A 17,173-nucleotide genomic window follows, 5' to 3' on the forward strand; every position below is an offset into this window, starting at 1 on the left:
ATGCTGGATTTTGTCATTGTCACCATGGGGTAATAATACATGATCTTGGTTTCAGAATACACTGCAGTCTCTGACTCTCTCTACAGATTAAGGACATTATTCAATACCACTGTATTATATGCACTATTTATCTATATTACATTTCTATATTTCAAATATTTTAAACCAAAATGGATGTTTGCAGCAAATATATATATATTTGGTGTGTTGCTACAAAATATATAATTAACTATCATGTGTGTTTTTCTTTCTGTGTCTGTTTTCTGGCTGCTATTACAGACTGTTTACCATTGTAGTGGACTTCATCAACAACGTCAGTGGGGTGGAGGCCCCAGTTGATCAGGGGGGTGGGGGCTTTGACATGAAGGCCCTGAGAGCATTTAGGGTGCTGAGGCCACTTCGCCTGGTCTCTGGGGTGCCCAGTAAGGATTGGCATTTTGTTTTCAAATCTGGGATTTTCTGAGGGAAGATTACTTGTGTCGATAGATCTTAATCAAACAAGAAAACTTGTAGAAAATGTAAATTTCTCTAATATTTGAGCTTTGGATAACTAAAAGGAGATTTGTTTGGGTGTGCCTCAAACATTTTATGCCCTTGTCTGCCTTACTCCTTGCTCTTTGGAACTCATTTTATACTTTTGTAGGATGGGGGAAAAGAGGGGTTATACCTGACTGGTATAAACACAATAGGTTAACTAACTTTGTGCTACAAGTCACTTCCAAATTAGATGTGTGCTATGAATGAAGATGGATGTGAAAAGATTGTTTTACAACAGTTGTTCTTTCTCTCCAGGCCTGCAGGTGGTGATGAGCTCCATCCTTAAGTCCATGTTGCCCATGTTCCACATCTCCCTCCTGGTCTTCTTCATGGTCACCATCTATGCCATTGCTGGACTAGACCTCTTCAAGTGCAAGATGCACAAAACATGCTACTATGAAGGAACAAGTATGTAGTGTGGTAATCAAAGCAAATTCTTAATTATCAACAGCATTTAATCGATATGTTGATATTGAACACAAGGAATCCAATGTCTTGAAGGATGTGTTAGACATAAAAATGCATCACTGACCCTGTGGCCCCCAAATACAGTCAAAACATATTCAATCATTTCTCAGTTTATCAACTTACTAACTAGTATAGTGTGATGGGGTATAGCATTACTGAGCATAGCCTGGCTGAGTATGATGTGACTGAATACCGTATTATGAAGGGACATAGTAGTGATAGTATGGTGTGACTGAATATAGTGTGAATGAGTATGGTGTGAATGAGTATGGTGTTACTGAGTACAGTGTGAACGAGTATGTTTAACTGAGTGCAGTGTGACTGAGTTGACCCTGTTCTTCTTCCTGTTCTCCACAGGCATCCCCGCGACCTTGGAGAATGAAAAGGCAGCGCCCTGCGCCCAGGCAGGAAACGGCCGCCGCTGCACTATGAATGGCACAGAATGCCGGGCAGGCTGGCCCGGGCCCAATCTGGGCATCACCCACTTTGACAACCTTGGCTTCTCCATGCTGACCGTGTACCAGTGCATCACCACCCAGGGCTGGACTGATGTGCTGTACTGGGTAAGTGTGTGTGTGTGTGTGTGTGTGTGTGCGCCCCCCCCCCCCCCCCCCCCATTCACAATATAGATAGTCTGCTGGCTTTAAAACAGTGAGGTTGTTTCACAGTCACATCATTGAATTTGACTAGACTATTTATCATGTTGAATTGTGTGGCATTGTTTGTGTGTGTGTGTGTGTGTGTGTGTGTGTTTGGTGTGTGTGTGCATTGACAGGTGAATGATGCCATTGGGGTTGAGTGGCCTTGGATTTATTTCGTCACCCTCATTCTTCTGGGCTCCTTCTTCATCCTCAACCTGGTTCTGGGGGTCCTCTGCGGGTACTGTCTCTCTCTCACGCTCTCAGTGCAACCAGTACTTTGCTCACAGGGTCGCGGGGCATAAGGAACTAGTACTGATCACACTGTTTGAAGTGAAAATGATATTTCTAGAATTGATTAAAAACAAAAGCCATGTGAGCGAGGGGGGTCATCACTTGCTCCAAAGTGTGGGTCAAGACAGACATTATAAACGACCTCTCTGTCCCTCTCTCTCTCTCTAATGGTGTCCCTCCCCAGTGAGTTCACTAAGGAGCGGGAGAAGAGCTACAGGAGTGGGGAGTACCAGGCGCTGCGTGAGCACCAGCAGCTGGACGAGGACGTGAAGGGCTACATGGAGTGGATCACCCAGGCTGAGATCCTGGACAACGACCAGGAGGGCAGAGGTAATGCATACCCCACCCTAAAAAGATCTCATGTAGAAGAGGTAGAAATTTAAAAATATACTTTGTGTCTTGTATCTGTATGCCAACCACTTTATGACTAATGAACCATCATCATTAAGCAGTCATGCAGCACATACGTTGCTGTTGCACCTAAAGAGCCAGTTAAATGTGAAAACGTAAATGTGTGGTCTTCCTTGTGTAGGACTGCTACCTCTGGTCGAGGGGTCAGAATCAGATAGTCTGTACGGTATCGAGGGAATCCAGCGCTTTCTCTATTACTTGTGAGTACATCCGGAATCACACGCCTGCTACAGCAGATTTGGATCAATGAGAAAAGCTCTTGATTTCTCACTTTTATCATGATTAACACCCCAGGTATAGCGTTGAATGTAAGAGCTTTAGGTCTCGGGCTTTTCATGTAGGAAACGAGCCAAGCAGTACAACCGTGTGCTCCGGAGGAAGTGCCGCACCTTTGTAAAGTCCAACCTCTTCTACCGGCTGGTCATCCTGTTGGTGTTCTTCAATACACTGGCCATTGCAACCGAGCACCACCAACAGTCTGAGGGACTCACCAATTTCCAAGGTAGATACATAGATGGGAGAGGAAATCAGCAATGCAAATCAATATGCCTCTTACTGTTTACACAGCTGTCAACATGAGAGTTGTATTCAGACAGACTGGTGGAGTGCTTTCCTGAACATAATGGCTTAAGTTATTTAAATGTGAGGAATTAGCCAGGTGCCAGGTCACTTAGGAAAAACACCACACACACTGTAAGAGACTTAAGCTTTCAGTCTCTGAGGTTTGCCACTGCTGCATTGAGGAGAAGACTAAAGAGAAATAGAACATATTACTGATACAATTTCCTCATATAATCCTTTCATTCAAATTCATTAAATATTCTCATCTCTCATTTTTGAATCTCCTGACAGAAAATGCAAACAAGGTGCTGCTGTCCCTGTTTGCGGTGGAGATGTTCCTGAAGATGTACGCCCTGGGGCTGCCCTCCTACTTCATGTCACTCTTCAACCGCTTTGACTGCTTCGTGGTGTCTGTGGGCATCTTGGAGCTGATCCTGGTGCGCATGGACATCATGTCCCTCACTGGCGTCTCTGTGCTGCGCTGCATCCGCCTGCTCAGGCTCCTCAAGATCACTAAGTATGAGCCGCACCACAGGCAGGGGAGGGGGTGGGGGTGATATATCGTACCTTAATGACTATTGTATTGTATTGAATTGTATTGAATTGTATTGAATTGTATTGAATTGAACTGAATTGAATTGAATTGAATTCAATTCAATTCAATTCAATTCAATTCAATTCAATTCAATTCAATTCAATTTTATTTAATTTAATTTAATTTAATTTAATTTAATTTAATTTAATTTAATTTAATTTTATTTTATTTAATTTTATTTTATTTTATTTTATTTTATTTTATTTTATTTTATTTTATTTTATTTTATTTTATTTTATTTTATTTTATTTATTTCAATTCAATTCAATTCAATTCAATTCAATTCAATTCAATTCAATTCAATTCAATTCAATTCAATTTAATTTAATTTAATTCAATTCAATTCAATTCAATTTTATTAATATAGTGCCAAAATAATTCTCTCAAGGCGCTTTACAGAGCCCAGTGCCTGAACCCCCCTTGAACAGGCACAATGGTGACAGGGGCAAGGAAAAACTCCATGTTACGTAACAGGAACAAACCTTGAAATTGGTAACCAGGCCATGCTGGCCATGCACAATTTTTGTTGACACCGTTGTGTAGACCACCAGCTAAAAATCACCTGGATTTAGGATAATACATTTCCTTACATATTGATGATAGCAGTTACTGTATGTGGGTGTGTGATGTTAGTGTGGTCCTTGCATCAGGTACTGGACTGGTCTGAGTAACCTGGTGGCGTCCCTGCTGAACTCAATCGCCTCCATCGCCTCGCTGCTCCTGCTCCTCTTCCTCTTCATCGTCATCTTCTCCCTGCTGGGCATGCAGGTGTTCGGAGGCAAGTTCAACTTCCCTGAACACAGGGTTCGCAGAAGCAACTTCGATAACTTTCCCCAGGCCCTCATCACAGTGTTCCAGGTATGGTGTCTCACATCTGTATCACAAAAGGGGGAATAAATAGCCAGTGCAAATGAGTAGCCAATCATTTGTAATATTTAATATTCAATAACTACAAGTTCAAAATTACACAAAGTTATATGCATCGGCTGTCTTACTTAGTATGTTACACTTCAGACACTCCATCAGTATCATTGTGGAATCTCATTCTTCCTCCTGGTGCAGATCCTGACGGGTGAGGACTGGAATACGGTGATGTATGATGGCATCATGGCTCATGGTGGTCCGGCCATGCCCGGGATTCTGGTCAGCATCTACTTCATCATTCTCTTTGTCATTGGGAACTGTATCCTTCATTATTCTTGGTCATGCCTGATCACCACACAGTGCAACCTTGGCCTCTTACAAGGTTGTACTAATAGAGGGATTAAGATCAGCCCTAAGTGATCTATGCTGTTATTCTGCTATCATTTCCTTGACCAAAGAAAACACAGTCATTCTTTTGAATGTCTTCTTGGCCATTGCTGTGGACAACCTGGCAGAGGCGGAGAGTCTGACCTCGGCCCAGAAGGAGAGGGCTGAGGAGAAAAAACGCAAGAAGATGCTGAGGTCAGTGGGATCCTTAGTAATTGCATCAGGTGCAGTCTTTACTGACTGGTGTGGTGCAGGAGAGGTGCACTGTAAAGACACACGTGTCTGCTCCAATAACAAACTCCAATAAAAAAATAAAACACCATTGACAGAACCCTGAAACAAAAACAAAAAACTGAGATGCTCTTACAGTGGTAAAATATTGGATAGAGGATCTCGGGGGGCCTCTCAAAATACCGTGTCAGCCTTGAGAACATCCAAGAGACACTTCAGGAGGTCACAGGGCACAGCAGTAGGCCTTTTTTTTGGCCTTTTTCAGTGGGTGATTGTATTTGTTTCTGGCCAGGTTGTCCACCTCTCCCCAGTATTTTGATGTATCGTATTTTGTGATGTAGGGATAGTCACCCAGAAAAGGGTGAGGAAGAGAAGGCCCTGTTGGCAAAGAAACTGGCTGACCAGAGAGCCAAGACAGAAGCAATGCCTACCACGGCCAAGGTAAAACTTGCCCCAAATGATTAAATATTAAAAATGAGTAAAAAGGGGTGGCTGGATTATTAATATGTAGAATAAATTCTACAGAATAGTGAAGACATCATGTAATTTTCATCATCTCAACAACATTGTCTTTTTGAACAGCTAAAGGTGGATGAGTTTGAGGCGAATGTGAATGAAATTAAGGATCCCTTTCCTCCAGCTGATTTCCCAGGTAAATCATATATAATCCTCTCACCTCGTGTAATGTGTTATGAAGTCCATTAACGCTATATCTGTTGCCCAGGTGACGATGAGGAGGAGGAGCCTGAGATTCCCCTCAGTCCTCGGCCTCGGCCAATGGCTGACCTCCAGCTGAAGGAGGAGGCAGTGCCCATGCCAGAAGCCAGTTCCTTTTTCTTATTTGGCCCCAAAAATAAGTGAGTGAATTTATGCATCTTAAATGTGTTAATGGACTAAAAATACAATGCTTAATGTCACAAATATGAGTACAAATTCACATTAAATAGTAGGTCAATATTATTAACATGATGTAAACTTCTGGGTATGTTCTCTAAACTGTATCAAGATTCCCTCAGTCTGTCTTGTGTCTTTGAGTTAATTTACTGAACTCACTTAAGGTCAGAGGCACAAACCATCTTCCCCCTTTCCAGGTTCCGTAAACTGTGCCACAGAATCATCAATGCCACCACCTTCACCAACATCATCCTCCTCTTCATCCTCCTCAGTAGTATCTCTCTGGCTGCCGAGGATCCTATCGACCCAATGTCCTTCAAAAACCAGGTGACCAGATGCCCACATTGGTGACGAGGAGTTACTGTTACATCTTCAAAGTTACAATATAATCTTTTTAGAACTATTCCCTATTTTACACCGGTGGCTCATTCACTATTTTCATGACCATGTTCCCACCACATCTGCTGCAGGTCTTGGCTTATGCAGACTATGTCTTTACTTCAGTATTCACGGTGGAAATTGTCCTCAAGGTATTACACACACCCGCCTCACTTCTCACCAGGGTCCAAGTGGTTTATCAAATGACTGGCCGCAGAGGCAAATGCTCATAGACATTCCAAATTCATAAAGTTGTCATGCTGTCATCTAACCAGACTTCCATATACTAGACCCAGAAGTCTAATGATGAGTGAAATAGCCTACCTCTGTGCATGTATTGGGGTGAAAATGCTCATATTTGCCATTGTCAACTTCTGCCTTCTGCTCCTCTGCCTCTGCTTCATGTTTATAATAATGTTGTGTTTATGTCAGATGACCACGTATGGTGCCTTCCTCCACAAAGGCTCCTTTTGCCGAAACTCCTTCAATATCCTGGACATTCTGGTTGTGGGTGTCTCTCTTCTATCCATTGGAATGGAGTAAGTGTAGTAGAATACATCCAACTATCGAAAGGCAAATGTTAAGGTTTTGTACAGTTCATCCATGTATAATTCATCAAATGAAAACTGGCTTTTATGGTTGCTGAAGCTGATTCCATGTCAAGAAGCATAACATTTAGAAGACGTGGGAGAAGTTAGCCCTGACTTTAGCTTTGTCAGCTTGCTAGCCCAATAGCCCACCACATGCTATGGCCGCAGACTCAGAGCTGCTCCTCATGTCTAAGTCTGACCTCTGGGTCTGTGCGGTGTTCAGGTCCAGCGCCATTTCTGTGGTGAAGATCCTCAGGGTGCTGAGGGTGCTGAGACCTCTGAGAGCCATCAACAGAGCCAAGGGACTGAAGGTAGCCTACGTTCACGTGAAGCTAAAAATGTTTTAAGCTGTTTTTTACAGCCCCCTAGTGGTTTTGACGGTCCAATTAAATATACAATTTAACATTGCGTTTTGGATGGTACAAAACACAATCTCAAGCTGAAAGTCCTCCCTCTTGGGTTTTTCTTGTGTTACAGATGGTCATCCAATGTGTGTTTGTTGCCATTAAGAGCATTGGCAACATTGTCCTGGTCACCATGCTTCTGGACTTTATGTTCTCCTGCATTGGAGTTCAGCTTTTCAAGGTAGGCGTTGGGATGGTGCTATCTCTACTAAAACAGTAAAACAACATGAACTCTTCTTATGTATTTTCTTATATACACATACTGCCCTCACCATTGTTTTTTAATGTCTTTTTATTATCAATCCAAAAGGGAAAATTCTTTTCCTGCACAGACCCTGCTATGATGACTGAACTAGACTGCAGGTAGGTTGTGCAAATGCAGTATCATCTGGTCTACAGCAAACCTTTACAATCCTCTTTTGAGTCATTCTGAGAACTCTCCTGCATTTCTTTGTCCTAATCAGAGGGATCTACATAAAGCATCAGGAGAATGCTCTTCATGAGATGGTGGTCAGCAAGCGAGAATGGAAGAACAGTGACCTGAACTTTGATAATGTGCTGAATGGCATGTTAGCTCTCTTCACTGTCTCTACGTTTGAGGGCTGGCCAAAGTAAGTTACCCTGCATATCTTGTACAAACATCATGTTTTTGTAAGTTATGAATATATTATTTATTTTATTAGTAGATACTAACAGAGTAGTGAAACAGTAATTAGTTTGACATGTCCCTATGAAAGATTTATTAATGGACAACTTCTCTTTTTTTGTCTCTTTGCCTGTCTTTCTCTGGCACTCCCTCCCTTTGTGTGTGTGTGTCTCTCTTTTTCTCTTTCTCTTTCTCTCACACACTCTCTCACACACATACACACACTCACACCTTCAGACTCTTATACAAAGCCATGGACTCATACATGGAAGACAGGGGTCCTGTCTACAACAACCGTATAGCAATCTCCATCTTCTTCATCATGTACCTCATCATCATCGCCTTCTTCATGATGAACATCTTTGTGGGTTTTGTCATCGTCACCTTCCAGGAGCAGGGAGAACAGGAGTATAAAAACTGTGAGCTGGACAAGAATCAGGTACCTCATTTTTTTTTTAATTAAATTCGCTTTTTTAGAATTAGATACTCCAACATTCAATTCTATGCATCAGTCTAATAAAATCATTTTTTGACTGAAAAAAATACAGTTTAATTTGGGGTACAGTCAGTGTCAAAAGCCCTTTACAAAACATTTTGCTTTAAATACATTTCATATCTCCTGTGTGTAGTATATTAAGTTTACAGCGATAAATATGGACCGCCATGAGTAAATGTTTGGATTTGGTGTTCTGCAGCGTCAGTGTGTCCAGTATGCACTGAAAGCACGGCCGCTCAGATGTTACATCCCCAAGAACCCGTACCAATACAAGGTCTGGTACGTGGTCACTTCATGCTACTTTGAGTACCTCATGTTCCTGCTCATCATGCTCAACACCATGTGTCTGGGGATGCAGGTAAGACTGAGGAGCTGGAGGCCTTTTGATTTGACTGATGAAGGTGATGAAATTCAACTCTAATGTCTGTGGTCTCTTAATGTCTGTGGTTTTCTCCTCTCTCTCAAATGTCTATCCCCCAGCACTGCAACCAGTCTGAGCATGTGACCCACCTCTCTGACATGCTCAACGTGATCTTTACTGTGCTCTTTACGCTGGAGATGCTTTTAAAACTCATGGCCTTCAAAGCTAAGGTGAGACCCTCATTGCTTATCTTTCCTTTCTTAGACGTAACTAGTGCAGTAAATGTAGCTGACTTTTCACTTTCCTTCCACAGGGCTACTTTGGGGATCCCTGGAATGTCTTTGACTTTGTCATCGTCATAGGCAGTGTCGTTGATGTTACCCTTAGCGAAATTGATGTATGTATTTTCACTTTAAGTCCCCAAGATCTAGGTTCCAACTTTTCAAGTGATTGGCCAATTAAACGTAGAGTCCAAAATTCTAATTCCATACACTTTTTGTCAAATTCAGCGAAATTCCTTCTGACGGTCATCTAGCTATCTGTTCAGTGCTTGCGATCATAAAAGCTCAGGTGTTCATACACAGTCCTGGCTCTGTAAGTAGGGGGAACACACCTAGTGGTCAAGACCGATCCATAAACCATCCCAGCCAATCAACATGGTGCTTCAGGAACATGCAAGCGCAGGGTGTAATTTGGTTGGCCTGTTGAGCACAAATATCAACAACATTTCATGAAACCAAATAGCATCTTTCAGTTGTTATACAAATACTTTATATCTCCAAAATGTTATTATATACTTAAATGTTATAATTATTATTGTCTACTTATTATGCAAGTACATCCCCAAAATGTCCATGACAAGCAATTTACTTCATCCATGAACCTGAAACAGAAGTCGAAAGTTGATTTACGTTTATCTTATTATCTATAAAAAAGCTAGAGTCTTTGCCTACATAAAAATGTATCTTTATCATGAAACAGCCCTTGAGTTTAAAATGTCTTATCCACTGCCCTGCCCTATGTCTGTTCACTCCAGTCTAGCCTTCAGTCCAGCTCGCGCTCTGTTGAGATGGTCAGTATGTCCTAGTCTAGTGCATCTCTTCCCCCCCAGCCCACACAGCTTTTGCCAAAGCTCCTCACTGCAAACCACCCACTGTTAGCCTGAGGCAGTGCTTCTCCATCAATCACACCACCCTTTTCACCATTCAGCCTTTGCTTTGTACACTTGCTGCACACGTCCGTGGCTGAGCACTGGGTGTTTTGGCACCATGATTCCACATTTAAACTGGTCAAAGGTTCAAAACGTTAACAGTCTTTTTTATTTCCTCTTTCTCCTCTTTCCCAATCATAGGCAGCCTTGGCCTCTCAGGGAGGACTATATTGTCTCCATGGTTGTGAGGTAATTACGAGGAGTTTATGTATGTTTATGAGTTCTAAGTGACTGTATTGGGTGCCTACATCAGGGATGGTCTAACCCTTTAGGAAACAGAGGGTCTTACAAAATGTTCTTGACTCTTTCAGGCGGTGGATCCAATGCAAGCCATAGCAGTAAGTAGCTCACAAGGCTATTTAATGTGCCAGTTAAGCATTTTTGCTGGTAAATAAATATGTCATATTGTGGAGTACGATGAAACTGTCTTCTTGCAGGAATCGGAAAATGCCAGTGTGTCCATCACGTTCTTCCGTCTGTTCCGTGTCATGCGTCTGGTGAAACTGTTGAATCGCTTTGAGGGTATCAGAAACCTCTTGTGGACCTTCATCAAATCTTTCCAGGTATGAGAGTGCCCCTGCTGAAAACAAGGTGATAGTAAATCCCAGGTCAGAGGTTGAATTCCTGATGAGTATTTCCCAAATGTCTTTGATGTATTTAGCAGAGCTCTACTGTAAGTAAGTGTAGAGCTTTACTGTAAATAATTAATGATAAGGCAAAGTCTGTTTTCTCTCTGGTTTTACCTCTAAAGTGATCTTCTGTTTGTTTTCAGGCTTTGCCTTACGTTGCTCTTCTGATCGTCATGCTGTTCTTCATTTATGCTGTTATTGGAATGCAGGTAAGACCTGTTAACAGACATCCAGAATTGTTGTAGCAATGAAAAGCCATGAATAAGACTTGATGTCTTTACTGTACTGTGTGGATTCACCCAATCAAGCAACTGGTTTACAAGGAGATACATAGCAGATGTGGGACTATTTACTTAATCTGAAGGTTCATATAAATGTTTTTGCTCTTTTTAGGTGTTTGGTAAAGTAGCGTTGATAGATGGCACACAGATCAATCGCAACAACAACTTCCAGACATTTCCTATGGCAGTTCTGGTACTCTTCAGGTAAACATAGCCTTGGGAATTAAAATGGGTGTGGGACCACTACATTTGTTTAGTTTTATACTTCACCATACGAAGCTACACCTGTGCTGTGGACTGTGTGCAGGTGTGCCACTGGGGAGGGCTGGCAGGAAGTGATGTTGGCGTGTATGTACGGCCAACTCTGTGACCCCAAATCTGACTTCCTGCCAGGGGAGGAGTACACCTGTGGCTCCAGCATTGCCATCCTCTACTTCATGAGCTTCTACATGCTCTGTGCTTTCTTGGTGAGTGAGTATGTGGACACGTGTGCACGCATACACACACACACATACACATACACACACACACACACACACACACACACACACACACACACACACACACACACACACACACACACACACACACACACACACACACTCACACACACACACATGGTGGTTTGGGTGGTCATGGTTTATTAACGTATATTTTTCTTATGCCATAGATTATCAATTTATTCGTGGCTGTGATCATGGATAACTTTGACTACCTAACACATGATTGGTCCGTACTCGGGCCACACCACCTGGACGAGTTCAAGAAGATCTGGGCAGAATATGACCCTGAGGCCACGTGAGTATGACTAACATATCATACAGTAAATAAACATACAGTACCTTATCAAACATCGCTTGCCTTTGCGCCAGTTACAGCAGAGATTTCCTATAGATTTGATACATCAAAGCTGGGATTGAAGTCTGAACTCCAGATATACATGAACATTTCTCATTCCCAGGAGCTCATGCCCTTCTTTAATTGCAACCACGTTTAGGATGAAAGAACGTTTCTGCAATCATCTGATTAATCCCAAGCCTGTTTTCCTGCCCTGTTTCTACCAGTGGACGCATTAAGCATCTGGATGTGGTGACACTCCTGCGGAGGATCATGCCTCCGCTGGGTTTTGGAAAGTTCTGCCCCCACCTGGTCGCTTGCAAGGTGAGACATGAGAACTGCTACTCATCCACAAACCATGTCGCCCTGGCTTTAAACTGGCTGTGCTGAGCTTTGAATCGTTGCATTCTAATTGTAGAGGCTGATCTCCATGAACATGCCCTTGAACAGTGACGGCACAGTGACATTCAATGCCACCCTCTTTGGCCTGGTCAGGACTGGCCTCAAGATCAAGACAGAAGGTTTGTGGGCCTCTAGTTCCTTGGAAATATAATTCAACTCTTATGACAGCATACCCTGACTAGCAGCTAATTGTAACTGTTAGTGAATGTTTTCAAGATAGATCGCTTGATTGAATTCTACACAGGTGTCTCAAGTATACCCGATATGGTATTTATGTCTACCACATTAGGCCATAAGTTACAGTGGCATACGTACAGGGCAACGGAGTAGTCACGCCTGTAGAGGACACATCATTTAATTTCTATAAAGTGTTGTTTTTTGCTGAGTAATTAAAGCTTTGTCCAGGACTAATAGATTAAGCGTTGTAAAGTAACAGGACTAATAGATTAAGCGTTGTTTTCTGACAGGTAACTTTGAGAAGGCCAATGAGGAGCTGAGAGCCATCATCAAAAAGATCTGGAAGAGAACCAGCATGAAGCTGCTGGACCAGGTCATTCCACCTATTGGTGGTGAGCATCCCAAACACTCACTCTGACCTAGTCTGATCTTAATCACATTACAGTCACGGTCACAATAGTTACACCATTAATGAAACAGTTTGTTAGTTACATGCAAACTCTGTGTGTGAACACCTGTCTCTTTCAGACGACGAGGTGACCGTGGGGAAATTCTATGCCACCCAGCTGATCCAGGACCACTTCCGCAGGTTCCTGAAGAGACAGGAGGAGGAGTATGGGTACCGGCCCACGAAGAAGAACAATGCTGAAATCCAGGTGAGAACCACTCCAAAGCATCCCCTCTGCCTGTGAGTCTCACTCCATCTTTAACGTCATTCTTATATCCCTTTTGCGAAGGAGCCTTAACTCCCACCCTCCGTCTCTCTTTTCTGACCCTTCTTCTGACCTTTGTCCTATACCCCTCTTTCTCTCTCCCTCCTCTCTTACACCTCTTTCCTCTTACTTTTGTCATTTGCTTTTCCCATGTCTCTCCCTCTCTGTCTGTCCTCTATTGCTCCCTCTTCCGCTCCGTCAGGCTGGCCTCAGGAGCATTGAGGACGAGGCGGCTCCAGAGCTGCTGAGGACCATCTCAGGGGACCTGATGAACGAGGAGGAGATGGACAACGCCATGGACGAGGCAGCGGAGGAGGCCATCTACAGGGTAAGAGGAAACACAGGGACACACTGAAACATACTCACACACACACACACACACACACACACACACACACACACACACACACACACACACACACACACACACACACACACACACACACACACACACACACACACACACACACACACACACACACACACATTAACATATACAAACCCACAACAAATGCCTGCACATGGATTCTCTCATGTGCAAATGTATGCAATTTCAAATACATTGTTACTATGCACACAATGTGGGCACGACGCATGCGGGCGCATCTCCTTAGAAACCCATAAACCACTCTAAAAAACCTTCCAAAGGAGATCAACACCACTGAATACCATCCACCATGACTCTCTTACCAATGCATAGAGGGCAGGGGGGCTGTTTGGAAACCACGTGGACCCCTTCGCCATGGAGCAGGGGAATAACCCCAACACCAGCGTGAGGCCGCTGCAGTTCGCTGAGAGCAAGGCAGAGGAAGCAGAGCACTCTCCAGGCTTCCTGCACTACCACCCCAACACCAACCACAACAACAACGCACACAATGACAACAACTCCAACAACAACAACTGGGAACAGTGAGTATGTGCTCCGTTAAGCGTGGCCATGCTTTTTGCAGATGGAAGCATTGTTTGATGAGGATGTCAATATTTTTGCCCTGTGCCTGTAGGTTCACCTTTGAGAACGAGGCTGTCACTCTCTCAACAATCAGTTGGCATGTCAGCCAGAATGGCCAACACATCTCACCAGGTTATATATAACAAAGAATACATTTGAACATCACTGATAAATGATAGGGCCATGTTGAATGCAAAACTTGTTGTACACATTACACACCATGACAGTGTTTCATATAAAACAGAGCATTCAGTTTACACATTTATCATTAATGAGAGATGGATTTACAATATAATGCTATTTTACATTTGTACACATCACTTATTAAAATGCTGTGCTCTGTTGTTACATGTGCAGGTGGTGTCAACCAGAAGGCCGGCTATCAGGTAAGATGGGAGGTCACTTCAGGACGTTTGTCTACCTTTCTCCTTTACCATGCTAAGAAAGGATTTATAATGTCTTTGCTGTTGCAGGCCACTAGGGGCAGAGCTGAGACCTCTCATTCACAAGTAACTTCCCATCGGAATCCTAGAGGCACTGCTGATAAACTGATTGAAGAGGTGAGAAAGATAAACAAAGGGGTAATGGAGAACATGGTGGGGGGAGGGGGGTTGATTATGAAGAATTAAAAAAGGGGGAGAAGAGGAGAAATGTATTATTAAGAGGGAGTGATTAAAATAGCAGGTTGTTTGTTTCTCAGGTTTTGGAATTTCTTCTTCCAAAAATGCTGTCCATGTGATCAATGACAGTCTTACATAATGTCCACTGCTTAAGCTGTTTCCCTGGCAATGAAACAATGTAAATGTAAAAAAAATGTTAAAACTAAAATACCTGACAGAACAAAAATCAAGAATGCACAAGAATTAGAAAGAATTGTATTTTTGTTCATGAAAACTACACATAATTTGGCATAGATACACTCAAGTCAACCCTTGTGTCACAACAGATCCTTGTCAGTAATGGTTTGGAGGCCTTGGCTGAAGACCATCTGTTTATTTCCGTGGCAAAGCGAGACATGGCTGAAGCCCTCCAATTGGACCTGGATGACATCGAGCATGCAGCTGCCACCCTTCTGAATGACCACCAGGGTCACATGACTGGAGGCAGGGAACATCGTCCAATCAGCATTCAGAGAGAGGCCAGAAACTCACTCCAGTCAGATCCTCATGTCTAGACTTTCAAGCTTGTGTGGTTTATTTTAGATGCATGTCTGAACGGAGGTTGATCCACCTGTTAATGACAAGCAACACTTGGTGTTGTGGGCCCTTTTTTTGGGAAACATCAAGAACCCAAGGTAGGGTTGGCACTGGTTGACTTAACCCTTTTTAAATGGGCACCACTTAATGGGCACCTCAGAGATGATTCCTGAGTTGGTCAGTTGTTAGACTGTGGACGGAGATAGAGAAAAACTTGATCTCATGATTTAATGTGTAAGTATGAGATTTCATGGTTTATGATGGTAAGAAAGCCATAGGTATGTACTGCTCCCTTTAAATATGTGCTGTTCAAAAAATATTTTATTCTTTGAAAGCATTTTCTAGCAGAGAGTTACAGAGTTAAGAATTGTGGATACCTCATAAAATGAGGCAGGATTTATTTAAATAACTTTTGCCCTGAGAACAGTTTTAGTCTACTACCCTTCCAATGGGTCATAAATTAAAGGAAGATCACATTTGAATAAATATGTCTGAAGCGTGCCCTCTTTACCTGTTGGAGAGAAATGTTTCACAAATGTAGCAGCTGAGAGCATCTTCTGAAGCCAGACATAAAAGGTCACTCGTTACTATATTTCATGTCCAATGTTTATTTTTTCCTGTTCTTTTTTCCTTTTGTTTGTTTTATTGTTATTTTCTGGAGAACACAGCCTACAATATGTTTAATCAGGACAACTTGTCATAATTTTCCTAAATATACATATGGACTGCTTTTGATATTTATGTTATTGAAAACATGTAGTATTAATGATTGTAGATATTCCAGTCCGTATGATGGAGCTGTGGTACATACAAACATACCTTTAGCTGTGGTACATACAAACTAACTCTCAGTAGAGTCCTTTTTCTATTCCTTCTAACAAGATGTTATTACATTTTTGTCAGACTTTTCACGTCTTTGCAAAAACGAAACAGAGGTTGATAGTCTCAATGCCAACAAATGTATTTGTGTCTACTGTCATGGGATGCAGAGAACATCAAATAAACGAATTGTCTCAAACCCACCCATAATAACCGTCTTCCATCATTTGCTCATGGTCACATACATACTCCAGCCTTCAGCTTTGCCAAAAGACTAAACTCTTGCGAAGCCGCCTATCAGCTCCAGGAGCGCCTGTGAGCTCTCGTAGTCCGTGCCCCAACACCCAAACCCACACCCGTGGCCTGGGGAGGGAGTCATTTCCTCAAGTGAGTCACATTGTTTCCCCACGTCTCTGGCTAAGTGGATTTAAGTTGCTTGATCCGTTAGTCCCTTCTGGAGCAGCCATGCCCTCTCACAAAGCCACAGAGTGTTTCCGCCATGTTTACCTGTGGAGGAATGCTGCTGCCCAGTGCTTGCATGGCTTGAGTCTTTTTGGCTCAGTTTGCTCACCAGGCTGTTTCTGTCAATGCTGAGGTAAGTTGCTGAGTTCTTAAAGCATGTTTTTTCTACATACAAATTCTGTAAAATAATGTAAAAGAAACGGCTTTGTAAACAGTAACTGTTAGCAGACTTCTGCTGGCTAGTTTATGTTGTGTGGTTCCAAATATGAATGCTCAGTTTAGGGACAATGTAGACTTGAAAGAAACAAATAAACAATTTAAATGTGATGTCAGTTCAATTTAAATATATGGCGAGAAAAATATATAGAGAGGATGAATATTTGTATCACTGAAGAATACTGCTTTTGTGGCTACCTAGCATTTAGATGAGATGCATTTTTATAGGTGTCCGTATAGACAAATATGACATGAATATGGCCATCATTCTTGTTACGTTACACAGCAAAATGTGTACTTTGACATTGTTAATAACACTTCTTTTAAACTGTGTAACTAATCACAGACTGCCAATACACCTGTACAGACAGTATTGTCTCAATATAGAAGTAATATGCTTTGTCATTTAAGAAAAATATTACAAATAATTACACCCAATTTGAAATATGGGGCAATTTGAAATCTTGAGAATATTAAGACTGTTGTATAGATATTCAATATTGGATCAAATCAGTGTGACTTCAAGT

At 42.3% G+C, this 17,173-nt stretch overlaps 1 protein-coding gene across 1 annotated transcript in view; it reads left to right on the forward strand.

The window, feature by feature from the left end:
* The window catches only part of cacna1sa (calcium channel, voltage-dependent, L type, alpha 1S subunit, a), a 20,415-nt gene extending 4,298 nt beyond the window's left edge, over positions 1-16,117 (forward strand). The window contains exons 3-45 of the mRNA XM_080848884.1: positions 1-29; positions 280-422; positions 793-945; positions 1,363-1,568; positions 1,781-1,884; positions 2,122-2,267; positions 2,470-2,548; positions 2,690-2,850; positions 3,201-3,426; positions 4,155-4,362; positions 4,567-4,687; positions 4,836-4,950; positions 5,328-5,427; positions 5,569-5,638; positions 5,711-5,843; positions 6,078-6,207; positions 6,351-6,410; positions 6,691-6,797; positions 7,072-7,159; positions 7,326-7,433; positions 7,563-7,615; positions 7,717-7,863; positions 8,136-8,337; positions 8,594-8,752; positions 8,875-8,985; positions 9,069-9,152; positions 10,107-10,154; positions 10,277-10,303; positions 10,403-10,528; positions 10,738-10,803; positions 10,988-11,079; positions 11,183-11,342; positions 11,546-11,673; positions 11,940-12,036; positions 12,131-12,233; positions 12,582-12,683; positions 12,820-12,947; positions 13,207-13,332; positions 13,705-13,913; positions 14,006-14,085; positions 14,311-14,339; positions 14,427-14,513; positions 14,900-16,117. The exon at positions 1-29 is cut by the window's left edge and continues 111 nt beyond it. Coding sequence (XP_080705010.1) covers positions 1-29; positions 280-422; positions 793-945; positions 1,363-1,568; positions 1,781-1,884; positions 2,122-2,267; positions 2,470-2,548; positions 2,690-2,850; positions 3,201-3,426; positions 4,155-4,362; positions 4,567-4,687; positions 4,836-4,950; positions 5,328-5,427; positions 5,569-5,638; positions 5,711-5,843; positions 6,078-6,207; positions 6,351-6,410; positions 6,691-6,797; positions 7,072-7,159; positions 7,326-7,433; positions 7,563-7,615; positions 7,717-7,863; positions 8,136-8,337; positions 8,594-8,752; positions 8,875-8,985; positions 9,069-9,152; positions 10,107-10,154; positions 10,277-10,303; positions 10,403-10,528; positions 10,738-10,803; positions 10,988-11,079; positions 11,183-11,342; positions 11,546-11,673; positions 11,940-12,036; positions 12,131-12,233; positions 12,582-12,683; positions 12,820-12,947; positions 13,207-13,332; positions 13,705-13,913; positions 14,006-14,085; positions 14,311-14,339; positions 14,427-14,513; positions 14,900-15,127 — 5,079 coding nt within the window. The 3' untranslated portion in view covers positions 15,128-16,117. The remainder of the gene's footprint in view (positions 30-279; positions 423-792; positions 946-1,362; positions 1,569-1,780; positions 1,885-2,121; positions 2,268-2,469; positions 2,549-2,689; positions 2,851-3,200; positions 3,427-4,154; positions 4,363-4,566; positions 4,688-4,835; positions 4,951-5,327; positions 5,428-5,568; positions 5,639-5,710; positions 5,844-6,077; positions 6,208-6,350; positions 6,411-6,690; positions 6,798-7,071; positions 7,160-7,325; positions 7,434-7,562; positions 7,616-7,716; positions 7,864-8,135; positions 8,338-8,593; positions 8,753-8,874; positions 8,986-9,068; positions 9,153-10,106; positions 10,155-10,276; positions 10,304-10,402; positions 10,529-10,737; positions 10,804-10,987; positions 11,080-11,182; positions 11,343-11,545; positions 11,674-11,939; positions 12,037-12,130; positions 12,234-12,581; positions 12,684-12,819; positions 12,948-13,206; positions 13,333-13,704; positions 13,914-14,005; positions 14,086-14,310; positions 14,340-14,426; positions 14,514-14,899) is intronic.
* Positions 16,118-17,173: the final 1,056 nt, after the last annotated feature.

Source organism: Sprattus sprattus (genome assembly GCF_963457725.1).
Source record: "Sprattus sprattus genome assembly, chromosome: 12".
Classification (NCBI taxonomy): domain Eukaryota; kingdom Metazoa; phylum Chordata; class Actinopteri; order Clupeiformes; family Clupeidae; genus Sprattus; species Sprattus sprattus.